The sequence below is a fragment of the Antedon bifida genome, chromosome 1 (genome assembly GCF_963402885.1).
Source record: "Antedon bifida chromosome 1, ecAntBifi1.1, whole genome shotgun sequence".
Classification (NCBI taxonomy): domain Eukaryota; kingdom Metazoa; phylum Echinodermata; class Crinoidea; order Comatulida; family Antedonidae; genus Antedon; species Antedon bifida.
In genome coordinates, this window is record NC_136226.1 from 31,621,526 (window position 1) to 31,640,481 (window position 18,956).

At 33.2% G+C, this 18,956-nt stretch overlaps 2 protein-coding genes across 5 annotated transcripts in view; both read left to right on the forward strand.

The window, feature by feature from the left end:
* The first annotated feature begins 994 nt into the window (after positions 1-994).
* On the forward strand, positions 995-4,995 carry LOC144858711 (uncharacterized). The gene is made up of 4 exons (XM_078714812.1): positions 995-1,811; positions 1,971-2,105; positions 2,310-2,498; positions 2,858-4,995. Exons 1-4 carry the CDS (start codon positions 1,014-1,016, stop codon positions 3,362-3,364), a joined length of 1,629 nt encoding a protein of 542 aa, XP_078570938.1. The 5' UTR covers positions 995-1,013; the 3' UTR covers positions 3,365-4,995.
* Positions 4,996-5,401: 406 nt separating this feature from the next.
* The window catches only part of LOC144850570 (ectopic P granules protein 5 homolog), a 30,207-nt gene continuing 16,652 nt past the window's right edge, over positions 5,402-18,956 (forward strand). For 2 of the 4 annotated variants that reach the window (XM_078707870.1, XM_078707878.1), the window contains exons 1-17: positions 5,402-5,456; positions 6,336-7,115; positions 9,047-9,211; positions 9,642-9,885; positions 10,558-10,703; positions 11,217-11,431; positions 11,826-11,937; positions 12,730-12,844; positions 13,479-13,629; positions 13,892-14,077; positions 14,421-14,584; positions 15,105-15,256; positions 15,674-15,814; positions 16,608-16,661; positions 17,628-17,792; positions 18,154-18,276; positions 18,647-18,924. In XM_078707870.1, coding sequence (XP_078563996.1) covers positions 5,415-5,456; positions 6,336-7,115; positions 9,047-9,211; positions 9,642-9,885; positions 10,558-10,703; positions 11,217-11,431; positions 11,826-11,937; positions 12,730-12,844; positions 13,479-13,629; positions 13,892-14,077; positions 14,421-14,584; positions 15,105-15,256; positions 15,674-15,814; positions 16,608-16,661; positions 17,628-17,792; positions 18,154-18,276; positions 18,647-18,924 — 3,233 coding nt within the window. In that variant the 5' untranslated portion in view covers positions 5,402-5,414. The remainder of the gene's footprint in view (positions 5,457-6,335; positions 7,116-9,046; positions 9,212-9,641; positions 9,886-10,557; positions 10,704-11,216; positions 11,432-11,825; positions 11,938-12,729; positions 12,845-13,478; positions 13,630-13,891; positions 14,078-14,420; positions 14,585-15,104; positions 15,257-15,673; positions 15,815-16,607; positions 16,662-17,627; positions 17,793-18,153; positions 18,277-18,646; positions 18,925-18,956) is intronic. The other 2 variants (XM_078707886.1, XM_078707897.1) reach the window with 2 other exon arrangements.

The window sequence follows — 18,956 nt, forward strand, 5'->3', positions numbered from 1 at the left end:
TTTTTTGTAAACGTAACCATTTATTAATTTATGCATGACATCAGAAGCGTCCTTTTTATTTCTTTTGTTTTTTTCCTTTTATGATTTAAAAAGTTAAAATTGTATAGATAACTTACAGTAAACTTTAGTATGTAGAACACCCGTGTCACTGCTTTCAATTTCTCCCCTTTGTTAACAAATCCGGAAGATGGTTAATTACCTGTCGGTAAAGTTCAATCAAGACATACTTATTATTTAACTTCATTCATTCTTATCTTTTTGTTTTAGTCATTGTTATAATATCCGGATCAAATAACTTATTTTGTTACGTTGTTTTAATTAAACCAGGTGCATCTTTTATTGTACCCCTTTTTAAAAATACCGCCAAGTACATGACTAATTCAAATCTTACAACAATTTTTTACTTCCTTATCCAATGTTTTAGTCATTGTTATAATATCCGGATCGAAAAACTTATGTCTTTGGATTATGTCGGCTTAGATCAAGCAAAAACCTCAATTAACTAGTTTTAATTAACCAGGTGCATCTTTATTGACTCTATGACTAATTCAAATCTTACAAAAACTATATTGTCTCACTTCCTTACCCTATGTTAACCATTGTATTATAATCCGAAACATAACACCTATTGACTTCAACCATTGTAAACCATTTGTTCTCATCACAAGCAACTAAATCATCATATCATTTTTATTTAATATTTATTAATTTTATATTATAATGTATATTAATATATAACAAATCTATATAACAATTCTAGTGAAATGATATACTCTATTGTCTTATACTATCCCCATTGTTATAATCACGACTGACTAGACCGATATTACGTAATCAGGAAATTCACCAAAGTCATGGCTGACTGATCATTTTCTGTCTGAAGTACCTTTCTTTCTACTTATAGCTTCAGAAAAGTTATGTCATACTCGGTGTTTTCCCAGTGAAGTTAAAAATAAGCTACAATATATATTTCACTTCAAAGATTCAGACTCAAATCGTAAGCACTATTTAAGATGTCTGTTTCGGCAAGTTCACAGGTTTCCAGCAATACCACCTCCAACGGAGAAGTGGGCTCAACTGCACAGCAGGAGACATGTGACGAAGAACGACTATTTAGCAGATATTGTGATGAAAAACGATTTAATTGTGAAGGTGTAGAGTATCAAGAAAATATGATATCTAAAAGTTGTGAGAAAATCTACACAAAATGGAAACGGGACGGTCGGCCATTTGTGTCTTTAGGCGAACAATCATTTTCAGATTTAAGTGGAGATGGAAAGTTTACAATTGGACTTATTGGTGAAGAAGGTGGTCATCTAGAACTGAGAAATGGAGACATTCAACTTTATATTCCTCCAGGAGCAATGCCAGACATCGACGAAGGATATGTGTTTATGTATGCAGATTCAGTCTACTATAACTTGGTTAAATATGATGTTATCATTTGCGGCCCTCCTGGTCTGCAATTTAATAACTCAGTTTTGTTAAGATTCCCAAATCCAAAATCACAAGATGATGAAAGCAGCTCAGTAAAACTCAGTGTTCAGAAACTTGGCAAACCTTTGGAATGGCGGTCTCTAGACACCCCAAACGATGGTTTCTTCTTTAAAGACGATGGTAACATAATGTTGCATTTGAATCATTTCACCGGAATCAAAGTAGGAGTACAAGCTAACGCTGTACAGGATAAGGATATTCAGGCAGCGACCGCCGATAAAAGACAAACTATCTTTGTTTCTACTTTTTTGGAACAGCAAAACCAACGTTACTTTTTGTTGAGGGTATACTGCAGTACACATTCTGCTTTAAAGGTAAATATACCATATAATATAGAAAGATAATATGATAGTATAATTCGATTGATATTATATATTGGTAGAATTCAGAAGTATTGGCCTAACGGAAAGGAGTGATGTTGGATCCGTTAATACTAACAACAGGCCCTTTCTCTTTCTCCATTATTTTTTTAGGATGTTAGCAAAACGGAAATCAGATCTAAACAAATTGAGAATCCCGTTAAAATTGGTTCATTTCGAACACAAGAGGACGACGTTACTTTAAGAATCAAAGATTGTGAAGGTTGTCAAGCGGACCCATCTGATTATGTAATAATATAAATTTATTATTATTTTTTAACTTTGTGTTTTATACATGATTGTAAATGCCTACTGTGTACAATGTATTAACTGTCACTTTAAATGTAGAATTCTAATTCAAGTAAGATATAGGCCCACCTCTTCACGATAACCGGTCGTGTTTTGTAAGAAAAGAAATGAATACATAATGCTTTAAAAATATTGTATTTTAAGAGTTTCTGTGTCGGTGACGTCGTGGCAGATGTTGAACATATTCACCGCCAATTTGTTTTGGAACGTTCAAATTACGTCGAGGCATTTCTGAAGTTTCAAGTTAATGTTAGTGACAAGAATGTTCATATGGCACGGGTGAAAATTGAATCACAGACTACTCGTACAAAGAAGTTGCAATTATTATCAGAGGTAAGTTTAATAGTATGACTGATTTCTACTATCCAATCAATCTATAGTATTTCAGTATACCCGTAATCCATAAAGTCCTAGTAATTATAACAGTCACCTATACAATTAATATTAAATAGGATTATTATCTGCCGCTAATTAAGAATGTTCGATTTGCGGTTCATCGACTATTTATTATATTATATTATTATTTTGCGGCTTTCGTAATTTTAAAAGAATCAGTTTAAATACTAAAGCCGCTTTAAAATGAAAATGTTTTCGAAAAATGTATATTAGACTATACAACATGTTAAACAATATCTTTGTATGCAAATTAAGTAAGAATTTTAAATGAATTTAATAATTTTTTCCATTTATAGAATAAAAATGAATTTTACGATGAGTGTCAAGAACTCAAAGAATTCACACGTTCACCCCTGAATCGACCAATTTTAACTATAGAAATGCGTCGGGAACTTTCAATAGAACTTGACGTGCTGAGAATAGTACAGTGGGCAGAAGAATCTAAACTCAGATTTTGTGACTATCGAGGCCTTGCAGAGTTGATGGGAATGTCAGCAAAATTCATTGAATGGATTGGAGCTCCAAAGAATTGTCAAAAAAGTAGTAGTCCAACAATTCTGCTGCTAGACGATTGGGAAATTAAGTGTAGGAAGGAGCAATTGGTGAAATCTGATGCTTTGAATGAACTAAAACAATATCTTATTCAACTTGGACACCATGCTTGTATTGAGATGATAACAAGTCATATTGCAAAAAAGAACACAAAAATTCCAGTGAAGAGACGTGATAAGAAGATGAGTCTCAAGAAAGGCAAACGGCGTTGGACATATGCAGCACCCCCTTCAGTGAAACATTTGCTGTAGCCCTATACTGGAATGTTGATTTGGTAAAATGTCAACAGACTTGATTAGGCCATGGATAAAATCCATGATTAGGCAGATAAAAAAACATGTAGGCCTACTAGGCCTATGAGTTTTTGCACAAACCGAGTATGACGTATACATTGTATTTATATGGTAGCAAATGATTGTCAGACAGTCCTAAAGCTCTGTCTACACTATCAAACTAGTTTAACAAAAAAAACACCTGATATGCCTAAATATGGTAGTGATGTGCTCAAATATGGTAGTTATATGACATCATCATGTCCATATATGGGCACATCACATTTTTTTTGTCATAATGCAGTTAACATATCGTAAAGGAGTTTAGTCAGATGACTAAAATCGAATAAAGTAGTGAATAATTGCAAGTGAAATATGCAAGCAAATTATTATTAATTTTTCATTCATCAAATCTAATCTGACATATTGGAAATATTGATTGGACTAGTATTTTGGCCAGGCCTGTTATAAGGACTATAATTGCAATGCAAGTTTATTCATGTAGGTATAAAAATAAATGTAACTACTTTGTAACTCCATGGTTTATGCATAGTATCTAAAGTAGTAAGTGAAGTGACTTTGATTTTTGGAAATGAATCGTATCATAAATAAAATAACAATATGTTCATTATTAAATTGAAGCACCTATTTAAATAGATTACTGTAGGCTAGTTACCTTTATTAATTGGCGTTGAGTTTCATATTGAACAAATACGTACAAAGAAAAAAGTAGCTTATTATTTTTCTTTTATTACTAAAATATATTCATTTCATAATGAAATTTCATAATCTTGATATCTTAACATATTCATTACATGTTCATTTCTTGGCGTATTCATATCTTAGCGTATTCATTTCTTAGCGTATTCATATCTTAGCGTATTCATTTCTTAGCGTATTCATATCTTAGCGTATTCATTAGTCTTGGCGTATTCATTTCTTAGCGTATTCATTTTTCTCTTAACGTATTCTTTCTCAACACATTCATTTTTTTAACATCATAGGTCATAATTTTAGCAAATTCATTTCTTAACGTAATCATATTTATGTAAAATATAAAAGTAGCTTATGCTATGCTGTGTGTATTGTATGTTATAGTTTTGTGAGTTAGGCCTATAATTGTTTACTTTTCTAAAGCTTCGCCTACACTATCAAACTTTATGCTAGGCTAGGCTAGGTTGTGACAAACAAATGTGATGTGGCCATTATATGAACACGATGATGTCATATCACTACCATATTTGGGCATATAATCACACCATATTTGGGCATATCACACCTTTGTCAAACTAGTTTGATAGTGTAGACAGAGCTTAACGGTGTCTCTAAATCAATATTAATAAATGTGTGTGATCAAAATTGTTATTTTACGTAATTATTATTGGTAATATTCACGTGATTTTAACACGTGATTATTATTGTATTCATCATCGGCCGGAACTTAATATACACCCGTGATTTTAAATTTTGCACACGTGAATTTATTTAAATTGCAATAAAACTACAAACCGTGAACCGTGAACATCCTATTATTTGACAAAACAAAAGAGAATAGAAGTTCCGCAATGTAGTCACAGTAGAAAATAGTATACTGACGTAGTGTGGGTAGGCCCTGGGCATTTGAAATTTGATTTGTATTGTGACCCTGGTGAAATTGTTAATTATTTTATTGCAATTATTGTAATTGTATTAATTGTTCCATGGAGGTAAATATTTATTTATTATATATTAATTTACCTCCCTTATATATTAATTTACCTGCCATAATGTAGTTTGTCTATTCTTATCTACCAAATGTACTAATGTTACCGGTATTTAACTTGTTGATTTATTTAATAAACTAAATGTTTTTTGAAAACTTAGTGTAATTTGAAAAATAAGAATAATCTTCAATATAAATCTTACAAATATAACTTTTGTAAATTAGTTCCGACAATTTCGTATCAAATTAAAGTTAAAAATTGAGATGTTTTACGCCCTCAACAAGAGAGAATAGATTGCAAAAACAAACAAGTTTTCATCGCAAATCATGGCAGAGGCAGTAAGGGCCCGACGAAAAACTAAAAAAAAGGTATTTATGCTAAAAATTAGTCTTTATGTTAGCTATGGTCAGTTAGCTATTTTCTTATTTATTGTTTGTTATTTAAGAAATAAGCATAAGCAACAAAATGAGCATCATTGGTGTATCTAGGCTTAGGCCTACTTTCCGACCGATGAGAGGTCAGCTGACTGTTTCGTGATCGGCTGCTGCTCTTGGGATTTTCCCTCAACATATTGTGTAACACCACTGATGACAGCCTAGGCCTAGAGCAGACCTACAATAGGCTGGGCCTAGGCTTAGTTAGGTCACATGCATTGCTTAATATATATTTGTATTGCTGGGTACGACTAGCCTAGCCTAAGCCGCCTAAGCTAGTTGATATCTTGTATAATGTGTGAAATCAATAAATTATAATTAATAAATAATTGACATTTCATATAGGCCTAGCCTAGGCCTAGAAGGCTATATATTTTGTGGAATGTGTCTTTGAGGAAATGCAGCCTCCCTTTGCCTTCTGTACATGCCCAGATTTTGGTGTGCTATAGCCTAAAATCCGGATTTAAAATGTTTAATGATGATAGCCGTTGTTGAAATATTTTCAGTGTGTTCACATTTTATTTTGGACCGATTTCAAATGCAACTGATTTCAGGGTGATTTGTCTTGTCACCCTAAAGCACTTACTGAATGCGTGTCCTTTGGTTTACACATGCTCAGTAGGACCAATGCATAATTGCTATCCAATCTACTTGTTTGTATACAAAAAAATAATAAATAATTCTTATATATTTATATTTTTAATAATATATAATGTATGTTGCGATAAAATCCTGAATATTATTATAATTGATCTAGTGAAAATTGTTGGAAGAAACAAAGTGTTTAAATTCTCTTTTGCCTTCTTTTTTTAGAAAAAAGAAGTTGTTAAAGATGTCGAGGAGGAAGAGAAACAAGAGACTCTTTCAGAAGAAGCCGACAACTTAGAAGAATTACAAGAAGGAACTAGCCAAACACCTGAGGGAGCTACACATTCAAATAAAGGTATTGGTAAAGAGGAACTAGATCATGAAAGAGATAAAGAGATTGCGGAGAATGAAAACAAAATAATTGAACCAGACAAATTGAAAGAAAATGGTGTGATCCCATCAGAAACATTAAAAGTAGATAGCGTAGAAAATGTACCTGAAGCAACTGCCACAGCTCCTCCTGTATCAATAGAGACTCCTCTTGTAGTACTGGATGAGTTAGTGCCTTCTGCTCCACCAGTTAGCTTTGAGAAAGAGGTTACTCCAGAGACTGATAATAATACTGTACTGAGTACTAATTGTTTAGACACTTTAAATAGTGAGGATGTTGAACATCCAGTAGAAGTCATCACAGAACCTTCATTTGAAATCCCACATCCAGTTGAAGAGGTATTAGATCCTTTACCAGAAGTTACAAATCCAGTTGTAATGGATCCTTCTGCAGCAATATCAAATCCTCCAGTTGAAAGTGTTAAAAGAACCGAGCAGATTAGAGTTATTGCGCAAGAAAGGAATGATGAAGTGAGGGCATCCAGTCGGTTGTATCCCGCTCTGGTGAGGCAACGGAGCCTAACCATGATGCCGTTCACTGATGATGAACTCACAAAGTATTATTTCAACCCCATGCTGCAGCATCATGATGTCTATGTTGACAGTTTTGTTAAGGTAAAGAGATTTTTGTTTTTGTTATGTCGCATGATGTGACAGTGAATAACCATTTATTTACTGTTGCGCAAGTGTTAGGCCGTGTTTCTACAGCAAAAACAAAATTATCGGTTAATTTTTTAACCAATAAAGTGCGCAGTCATTACCAAACAATCAGATGCGGCCAATTACATTGCAACAATTTGTCCTTCAGGTCAAAGGTTAAAATTTATCGCATTTGTCCAATAATTATCTGATTTCAATGAGATAATTATCGGTTAATTTTTCTCGAGTGGAATCGGTTAAATCCCGTTTCCACAGGCAGTTTATTTGTTAATTATCGGTTAATTTTTGGCTGTGGAAACACAGCCTTAATAAGGCTGTAGGTTATGATTGCTGAATTTAGTTTCAATTTTGAAGTGGTAATTGTCTACAATTAAAAATGCCCTAATTAATATCACCTATCTATTTTAAAAGCAACACACATATTGAAAATAACAAATAAATAAACAAAAATTGCTAAATGAAAACAGCCATAAGAGAAGTGGAAAACTGTGGAAAACACCATTTCTTGAAATTCTTTAACTTTGTATGGTAAATTTTGTATTTGTTTCTTTCATGTCAATGTATTGCATGTTGTCAGATTCTTTGTTTTTGTTTAAAGAGATTAATGACAATTTTATTGTTATCATAATAATGACCATGTTAAAGGGGCTTGCAGTACCAGCATCCTCAACAATTATATAGGAATTTAAAGGTTAAATCTCCTTTCACACAGACAAAATACAAAGTTAAAACAATTTTAATCTTCTGATTGTTTTCACAAACATGTAAATAAACCCTACATAAACATTTAGCTTTACACTATTTACACACATAATAATAAATTTGGACTTTTAAGCGCATAATCCCAATAGCCTCCATATGCTTCACATAAAAATAAAAGTAATGCATGAAATAAATGAAATAAAAATGACCAATTAAAAATGATAGTAACAGACCATAAAATATATGGATCACAACTGAAATGAAAGGGTATATCGAGGGTGAAAATAATTGTTGAAAAGATGAGTTTTTAAAAAAAGGTAATAACCATTGCTTTTAGCATATATAAACACTATTTAAAACCCATATGTTTACTATCTGATAAGTGATATTGTGAAATATTGGTAAATTATTACAAAACAAGTTTATCAATGACACATTTTTGTTTTAGACTTTATAGTTCCTTGTTCTGTATTTTATTGGTATTGGTTATTTTGTATTATGTATACATCTGATAATGATTAGTATTTAAAGTAATTTAAATATTATTATTAAATATGATTCTTGTCTTCCATAGCAAACTAATGTATCTAGTCATGAACTATATGAATTGTTATTAAACTTCTTGTCTTCAATAGCAAACTAATGTATCTAGTCATGAACTATATGAATTGTTATTAAACTTCTTGTCTTCCATAGCAAACTAATGTATCTAGTCATGAACTATATGAATTGTTATTAAACTTCTTGTCTTCCATAGCAAACTAATGTATCTATTCATGAACTATATGAATTGTTATTAAACTTCTTGTCTTCCATAGCAAACTAATGTATCTATTCATGAACTATATGAATTGTTATTAAACTTCTTGTCTTCAATAGCAAACTAATGTATCTAGTCATGAACTATATGAATTGTTATTAAACTTCTTGTCTTCCATAGCAAACTAATGTATCTAGTCATGAACTATATGAATTGTTATTAAACTTCTTGTCTTCTATAGCAAACTAATGTATCTAGTCATGAACTATATGAATTGTTATTAAACTTCTTGTCTTCTATAGCAAACTAATGTATCTAGTCATGAACTATATGAATTGTTATTAAACCTCTTGTCTTCAATAGCAAACTAATGTATCTAGTCATGAACTATATGAATTGTTATTAAACTTCTTGTCTTCCATAGCAAACTAATGTATCTAGTCATGAACTATATGAATTGTTATTAAACTTCTTCAAATCACGAACAAACCTTCTTGCTGTTGTTGCTGATATTGAAAGTGTCAGAAAGGACTACAAGAAGTTTGTTGCTGAGATGTGGGTAACGGAAGAAAAATACATTAATGCACAGGTAAATTATCTATTAATAAAAGACAAGGTAATACCATGCCATATTAACATCGGCAAGGGTTCGAGCCTCACTCGCTCCATGGTTCTGGTGGTAGAACGAGTCTTCTTGGATAAGGACTATAAACTGTAGGTCCGGTGTACACATCTGGCTCATGTACACTTTAAAGAACCTAGTACATCTTTCGAAACGAGTAGGGGGTTACCACAGTGTACTAGTATACACACAGCCACTGTCACACACAGACACTTATCATAACTCATCAAGAGAACCCCTTGATTAGGGTCACCCTCTATAAATAAGGTGATATGAATAAATAAAAAATCATGCTCTACACACATCTTACATCTTGTTAAACCTTTTCCCCCTTAACCCACTTTCTATCTCCCTTACACTGATTATTTAATAATAATGTTTAACTTTTAAATTACAGGGTAAATGTGCAGATAGAGTTAAAGTTTCCGAAACATTCTCGTATTCCACCGTAGAATTTAATCCTGCCAAGCTGCGCGAAGTAGAGAGGACGTTGAAACTGATACGTTCATTCGCTCACGACACACTCTCACTGTGCCTGTACACCTCTCAACTATCTCAGCTGCAGATTGAGTCATATTTGTATCTGTTGATTAAAAAGAATCCAACATTACAGAGTGTTACTAAATACTCCCCTGTTACAGGTTTGTTTGTTTGTTACTAAATACTCCCCTGTTACAGGTTTGTTTGTTTGTTACTAAATACTCCCCTGTTACAGGTTTGTTTGTTTGTTTTTATTGTTTCTCTGCACACACATTTACAATGAAAAAACAAAGTTACACTAGTAAAAAAAAAGTGTGCAGAAGGAGGCCAAATAAAAAAAAAGTGTGCAGAAGGAGGCCAAATAAAAAAAAAGGGTGCAGGAGGCCAAATAAAAAAAAAAGTGTGCAGAAGGAGGCCAAATAAAAAAAAAATTGTGCAGAAGGAGGCCAAATAAAAAAAAATGTGCAGAAGGAGGCCAAATAAAAAAAAAGTGTGCAGAAGGAGGCCAAAATAAGTTTGTAGACAAATTTTAGGTCATGATGGCCACCAGATTAAAATAATAAATAAATAAATACAATATTGAAGGCAGGTAATACTGTAGTTGGTTGAATATTGTTGAATTTACTTTAAAAACGTCATAATAGTTATCAAGTAATAATCAGCTTCATAAAATATTTGTTTAAATCATCAACATCTTTTAGTATCATCAACAGCAGCTGTCATCATTTAATCATCATCAAATCACCTCATCGTTTATCATCAATGTAATCATCATCATTATAATGTATTTTTCAAAATATTTTTTTAAATTGTGTAATTGTTATCCTTGAAAGCTCACCTGATTGGTCAAATGAGTTCGGAAGATCAACGACAGATTGAGCAACTTCGTCAGTGTATATCTGTTTTATTTTCATTCCAACGACGACCTACTCAGGACAAGGTGTTCATTGATGTCACCAGAGGCTGGCTAAAGAGACTAGTGAGTCTACATTTACATTCCTTAAGCTCTGTCTACACTAGTTTGACAAACTATTTTGATGTGCCCAAATATCCTAGTGATATGACATCATCGTGTCCATATATGGGCACATCACATTTTTTTGTCACATAAAGTTTGATAGTGTAGACAGAGCTTAAAACTCAACACAACAGTGTATTAGTGTATATATGGAAGTTTGTTAGTTCACACCACATACAATATACCAATTGCATTTATTGTAAGATAAGTAAAGTTTGGGACTCCAAAAAAAGATATACTATATAAAGCTCTGTCTACACTATAAATCTTTATGTGACAACAAAATGTGATGTGTCCATATATGGACATGATGATGTCATATCACTACCATATTTGGGAATATCACTACCATATTTGGGCACATCACACTTTTTTTGTCAATCTAGTTTGATAGTGTAGACAGAGCTTTATATTTTTAAAAATTAATTTAATAAGTAAAATAGATGATGATCAACTTTCCTTTGGTATTTCTAGGTTGCAATATTGCTAAGACTGGCTAGCATACCTGACCATCTGTTCATATTAAATCATCTTCTACGATGTCCAGCTGGACTTGACCAGTGGGCAACCAGTTTTCTGCAAGTGCATCCACCACCCCAGGGATACATTAGTGACAGGGGTGCAGCATGGGGTAGTCCCATTCTTGATCATTTTGTAGATATGTTAGACTATCTCATGACACCTGTTAAGTAAGTATATTTTGTTTATTTTCAAAAATCATTATTATTATTATTTAATATCATAGATATAACGGTACAAGAAACAATTACATATAGCATTATTTTTATTGGCCCTTGCTAGAAGTGAATACTTGACTCATAATGATAATGGTATTATATATATATATATGTATATTATGTTCATAATCAGTGTACCATGTCCAACATACAGTAAGTGGCTCAGACTATATATTGTTTCAGTTCTGCGGTACGTATCATTTCGAAACCTGAGCTGTACTGACTAGATCTAATAAGATCGAAACAGTACTGTCTGTAGATTGGATTATATATTATATTTAAAAAAATTGTTTTAATCGCCTCTGTATAATACTATAATGCTTTATAAATTTGTTTTTCTGTGCAGACATCGTGAAGACTTTTTATCACGGTTAAAAGTTGTATTTACACCAGATACGAGCAAAGCAAATGAAACCAATCCATTTGCCTGGACCATTCTAGATGAAGATGGTGAGGAGGTGAGTATGGAATATTGTCGTTAATGATGTTTGACCCTGTAACTCCTCATTTTAAAACATTTATACCAACACATACAGTCAACTCTCACAATACCAGACTCTCTGAAAACTGGAAACTCTCCCAAAACCAGACTTTTCTTGAGGACCAAACCGTTCCAAATTCATTTTTAGCATTAGAAACACATTCTAAATACCAGACTTTCCATAAAACCAGAGAGAGAAAAGAGAGAGTTGACTATCAGAATCATTTATTAATTTATTTTTTTAGTCTGATGCTTCTCAGAATATATTTATTTATTTTTGTTATGTATAGTATGTTTGTTTTCTGTGGATATTTATTTGAAATCAAAGAATGAATGAATTACCAAACGGTTTTAATCAGTTACCCAGACGACCAGCAAAAATAAACCCTACAAAACCTGACCCTCTCATGTCTGTCCTTGATTTAAGCTCTGTCTACACTATCAAACTAGTTTGACAAAAAAGTGTGATGTGCCTAAATATGGTAGTGATATACCTAAATATGGTAGTGATATACCTAAATATGGTAGTGATATGACATCATCATGTCCATATATGGGCACATCAAATTTTTTTGTCACATAAAGTTTGATAGTGTAGACAGAGCTTAACTCTTCATGGCACACAAAGTTACCTTCATCACATTATCTGAATGAATCATAAAAAACTGTGATGTGCCCATATATGGACATGATGATGTCATATCACTACCATATTTGGGCATATCACTACCATATTTCAGCACATAATATTGTTGTTGTTTTAATTTAGGATGAAGATGCTGATAGTCACTGGTTGTTGCTGAATGAGAATGACTTAGTTGGTTTACTTGCTCAGTTTCCATTTGACAAATGTTTTAGACATGTTCTAGTAATGGATAACACAGGTAAGTTATTAAGAAGAGTCGCACAAATTCTTGTCTCAAACGATGCAATATTTATGTCTTTGCTAAGACTAAGCGAGTGAGTAGCTGAGCGTTTAAGACGGTGGAACCGTAATTACGTAGCTATAACATCAGCAAGGGTTCGAGGCTCACTCGCTCCATGGTTCTGGTGGTAGAACGAGTCTTCTCAGATAAGGACTATAAAACGTAGGTCCAGTGTACACATTTAGCTCATGAACCTATTACATCTTTCGAGACAGGTAGGGGGTTACACACTGCCACTGATCATAACTGGGCCCTCTGAGAGACCAGTCTTTGACTGAAGAGGTTACCCAGTATAAATACAAATTAAAATACTACTACTACTACTAATTAAAAAAAAAACATAAACCAACCATACTGACATTGAGATCACTATATGAAACAATAAGGCTGTTTTCCATGTAACAGACGTGGATTTTATATTATAACAAAGAGGTTATATACATAACTAGAGAGTAAACTCCAATACAATCAAATCTCAAAAAGAGAGTCGCCTCAATTTTGTTGCTCGTCTCCTCATAAACCTTAATTTCATTTAAATATTTAAACGACTTTAATGTTACCTGCCTTCATATTCTGTTTTGATTTCCGTCAGATGAATATGCAATAGAGCGTGTTAGTAGCCAACACATAATGAAGTTGATATCATTTGCTACGTGTACTATTAACATATTGAAGAAGGGCCTGGCCACATTCAACAAATCAAGGTATCGGCAGTTTGTGAAAAGAATTGGCAGAATGATCAGGTATGTGTTTTAATTATGATTATGGAAGGCCATCCAGGCCAAAAATGTATGAAATAAAGCAATCTATATCCACAAACAATTAAGCAGAGCAATGAACTTTTAACTGAGCAACTGTTTTGTAGTTGCACGCTATTTGATTACTATGATTGGTCAATTTTCCATAAAATTGTATTCACACTATGCAAACCTGGTTACAACTTGGAAATGTGAAAAGGGTACAAGTATTATCTAAGAAAATTACTTAAATTCCTTCTTGTTGTAGACATACTGTGCAGTACATTTCGGATCATTGGCTGAACTACCGTGATTGGCGGCTGTCTTGCGGGGATACGGAGGACACAATTCCTTCTCTTGTTTCAATTGATGAGCAGTTCTCTTTGAAGCGTTTGCAGTTAGAACTTGATCAGTTTTATTACCGAGCCACATCAAGTATTTTATCAGCTAAAAGGTACATGATTGGGACATTTTTACTGTGAATGCTATAGATTATAACATGGGTTCAAGGATGTAGCCAATCAGACACGCTGAAATGAGTCATGTGTGCGCTCTTTATTTTTTCACTATCATACATGGGAGTGTGAAAAGTGCGCAGCAAAAAAAGCATGACAGCACTCTGTTTGTAAATTGACGAGCAGTGGCACTTGCCATGGTAGGCCTAGCTTCTTTCTAGGCTAAGCCTAGGTATATGCACCCAAAAGGTATAAGTGAAAACTGACTTGTGCATTGTTTGTATATTAATATGTGAACTAGTACTAGTAGAATAATAGTAACACTGTGCAGTATTATTTCAGATTGGGAACTTGGCAGTTTATGGCAGAAATGCCCTACAACAGCATTTCAATACTAATGATGTGGAAGTTACTATGGTTACTGCATAACAGTGGCACAGGTCTAGACAGTGAGAAAGAGGTTCTTCATGGTGCAGGAATTGATGCCTACAAGTGGAGACTCTCTGGTGAGAACAATGTTGTACAGCTGCGCCCTCACAACAACCTTATACAGCTCTCTCATATCAACAATATACTGTGTAGTGCCATCACAACAACCTTAAGCTCTGTCTAAACTATCAACTTATGTGACAAAAAAATGTGATGTGCTCATATATGGACATGATGATGTCATAACATTACCATATTTGGGCACATCATACTTTTTTTTGTCAAACTAGTTTGATAGTGTAGACAGAACTTATATATACAGTGCTGTGATACAAAATCCAAATACAGAACTTGTAAAATGACTGAATTATTCTTTTGATGAATGAAGAGAGTTATTGTGTGTTGAAAAGCTTTAGGCTGTTGATATAAAGTTTGCGGTACACCACGTATATTAGTTTTTCTCGACGTTTCGATCAATATGCTTTGATCATCTTCAGGAGTGAGAATTTTCATACATGATAATAATGCTCTCCACTGAACACAGATAGGCATCAATTAATATTTTCTATATGCACGCTCTCTGCTTGTCTTTTGTAGACCCTGGTAATCGTGGCGCATTTGATGACAAACTGGCTGAGATGTCTATGCAGGAGCTGATCTACCTGTTGTCCACATTTAGCAGTATGGCACGCAGTCGACCAGCTTCAGACGTCGTGTTTATTAACTTCATTACCACCGAGATCTTTGAGGTTTTCATTTATTATATTTTTATTTTTGATGTGTAACAAAGCTTTTATTACAGAATATGTCAGAGCAGATTCTTGCTAGTTACAATCAAGTCAATCTAACAACAGGACACTGAGCTCGCCTTGCCAAGATGGGAACTCGTAACAGTCCTTTGATCTTATGTCTGACTGCGACAAATACCAACAGTACTGTACTATGTACATATTCTCTGTGACATGCTGTGTCTGTAATAATAATAATATAGATCTATATAGTGCACATACCATTCAAGAGTGCTCAAGGCGCGTAATCTGTACTTGACATGGAACTAATCATGTCGCAGCCACAGATCTCCAGAGCATGCTGTTATATTGCCTTGTTACAATCCACTTTTTTAGAATTCAATATTAGGATAAACAAAATTGTCTATCTCTTTTCAGCTTTCATATGTTAGGGATCATACCAAGACATTTTGCTGTAAAATTGGACGAGAATTACTGTCTAGCCTGGCAACCACTCATCCCTTTATTATGTCTTCGTTGTTGTGTCAGGTAAAAGACGTTTTCCCGGCGATTGGCACGGTAACTATCACAAGCATGCTTCTAACATTTCCATGTTTTACACAAGAAAAAAATTGCTCTATTAAAAGAATGTAAATATTTCATAATAAATTATTTAAAAAAATGTTTCCTTCAAAATCCAAAATGTAATTCAAAATTGTTTGATATATAAACATCGTTTTATGAGCAATTTTTTTCTTGGACCCTGCTAGCAGAGTACCATTTGTGATAATTGTGTTTTATTGTCTTTTCCACATAAAGGTATTTAATGTTAGACTAGACCTGAAGGTAGAGTACTCTGTACTTTTACATTCTCACATTTTTTTTTCTTGTTGGTTTTTTTTTGTAGTAAAGCTCTGTCTACACTATCAAACTAGTTTGACTAAAAAAGTGTGCTCAAATATGGTAGTAATATGCCCAAATATGGTAGTGATATTCAATTCAATTTATTCTGGATTTTACAATACAAACAATAACACATACATCACACATACTAGACCCTGGGGACTCCAACAGCGAACTCAATCGCTTACGAAGTGACGTCATCATGTATGGGCACATTACCTTTTTTTTGTCACATAAGGTTTGATAGTGTAGACAGAGAATTTGTAATGTGTAACTATTTCGTATTTGTGGTTTTTCCCTAACATACTTGTACTGTGTACTGTCCACCTAAAAATATTTCCTCTTCGTAAATATAGTTCTTTACAATAACCTACTAATTCTGTAGATTCCTCTGGTGTTTAGAATCTATGGTAGAAATTTATCTCTTTCGTGATGTCATATTGAATTTAGAAACATTTTTTTATTGCAGTCACTGCTAACAGATGAAACTCATAAAAATCAGGGTGGTTTTAACTTGTTTAAGGTAGTTTTCAAGCACATTTCCAGCCTTTAGCAAAAAATGAAACAAAAAGCATATAGGAGATATTTGTAAATTATTCACACAACTTAAAGTCATTCAAATTCTTTGAAGGTTTAAAAATATGGGTATCTTAGCATGAATTGACTACCATGTATAGTTCAATAAGTGAACTTTTTTCTTCTTCAGTTTTTGGTGTTATTTCAAACATTTGTTTAAATACATATTTTTCACCATTTCATCAACTTTCTCAAGCATATCTCAAGAATATCATTTTTTAAATCTCATTTTCGATGTCAGGTGAAGTCATTTTTAGATTTATTTGGTGTTCTAATATTTTAAATATTTCATCTACAAGTTCAATGTATTTTTGGCATTTTTAATCTTATTTTGTTGGAACGAGAGAAACTGGGATGTTGGCATTTGATCTTTATCAGCACATTCACAATTGTCATGTTTTATTGTCATTGTCATAACAAAGTGACATTACCAACATCATTTGTCAATGACATCAATATTGTCATCATCTTTTACTTTTTTAAAACAAAGCTAAAATTCTAACAATTGGTTTGAGTGGATTGTTGTCATTGGCTGTGTGCAAAATAGTTATTATGGACGAAATAATTATGATAAAAGTACATCAACAAATAATAAGTTTGTACTTTATGGTTATAGTATTGTTTTTTATGTGGAATAAGTTCATTATTTAATTAATCTTAAATCAATAGATACAAACTAGTGCAGTCTTGCATGACATTTTATATAGATATATTTTTATCAAGAGTTGGGTTCAATAAAGTTGGGAAAATTAAAAAAAATAAATAAAATAAAAAAAAAATAAATAAAAAAAGTTGGGTTCCTACTTTGTCAAATTAATAATGATGGATAAATACATAATTATCAATAGATATGAATACTTAGTTTTAACCTTTAACCTTTAATTTCTTTTTACATATCTATATTTTTTTTCAGATGTCCATGTACCTGTTTAGGGAGCTTCCCTTGCATCTATGGCAACCAACATCAGATGACATGGTGCTGGTCCGTCATTGGTTGGTTGACTTTGCACCAAGCAGTGTGGAAAACCAATTAGCACGCTTGATTTTGAATCATTTAAATTGGGGTTACAATGATCAGGTAAACTAAATAATATAAGCCTATTATATTACGATAATCTTTGGCGTGTAAAGCTCTGTCTACACTGTCAAACTTTATGTGACAACTAAATGTGATGTGACCATATATGGACATGAGGATGTCATATCACTACCATATTTGGACATATCACACTTTTTTTATCAAACTAGTTTGATAGTGTAGACGGAACTTTACAATGTTGTTGCTCAATAAAACTATAATTTATATGTCAGGATAATCTTGTTAATAAAGGAATAATTCACAAGGTTAATAACTGAATAAATTTCGATAAAAACGTCATATAATTGCATGTGTCCTTGTAACACTGTCTGAATATCTCTAAAATAACTATATTTTATAGAAAAATGCTCTTGCTTTGAACATCAAGTTACATCGCGATGTTGCCATCCTTATTATTGATGCACACTGCAAACACATTGCTACTACGGCTACTGACGGTCTTATAGCGGGAGGCATATTGAAGGTAAATAGCTATGAAATTCTTTAAGGCCAACTCGTACAGCGCCGTACGACGAGACCTGGCGTCGGTGCTGTCTGAATTGAATCCAGACGAGATGAGTCGTCTTGAAATAGCGTTGGCATAGTTTTTTTGGTTGTGAGATGTTTCATTTTCTCCCAACGAGACGACTCGTCAGGCCTCGTCTTATGACGCTGTCTGAGTTGGCCTTTAGCCTATCATTTTTGTATTGGATATTTGTGATCTAGTTACGTTTTTATAATACTGTTTGTTTATTTGTTACTTTTAGTGTAATTTATTTTTGTAATGTATTTTTATTCTACATTTTTTGGTTTTACAATGTTTTTACCATGATAAATTTACCTTTGTTGTCAAGGTATCGCAGCTAGCTTCAAATATTCGTTCCATGTTAACCACGGAGCAATCATTCGACGTCTGGGCGTGGGAAGTGCTCATGAAGCTTCATCTTCACGTTAACAACCAACCACGACAAGCTTTGCTGCCATCGGCAAGTGACTCCGGTCCTCGTGAGGGATTTGGAGATTATCCAGACATCCATTTGGATCCAGCTTTGTACGCCATTCAAAAGGGAGTGAAGAATAACACACCAATAGCTTGTTATGTTGCTATAGCGATGACAAAGATAGGTCATGTGTAAGTTATATGAATATTCATTTGATCCTTTT

Bases quoted from the DNA above. Each gene is read 5' to 3' on its own strand.
- LOC144858711 (XM_078714812.1), top strand. From the start codon at position 1,014: ATGTCTGTTTCGGCAAGTTCACAGGTTTCCAGCAATACCACCTCCAAC. The intron at 1,812-1,970 runs GTAAATATACCA...TTATTTTTTTAG, and splicing joins GTACACATTCTGCTTTAAAG to GATGTTAGCAAAACGGAAAT. The intron at 2,106-2,309 runs GTAATAATATAA...TTGTATTTTAAG, and splicing joins AAGCGGACCCATCTGATTAT to AGTTTCTGTGTCGGTGACGT.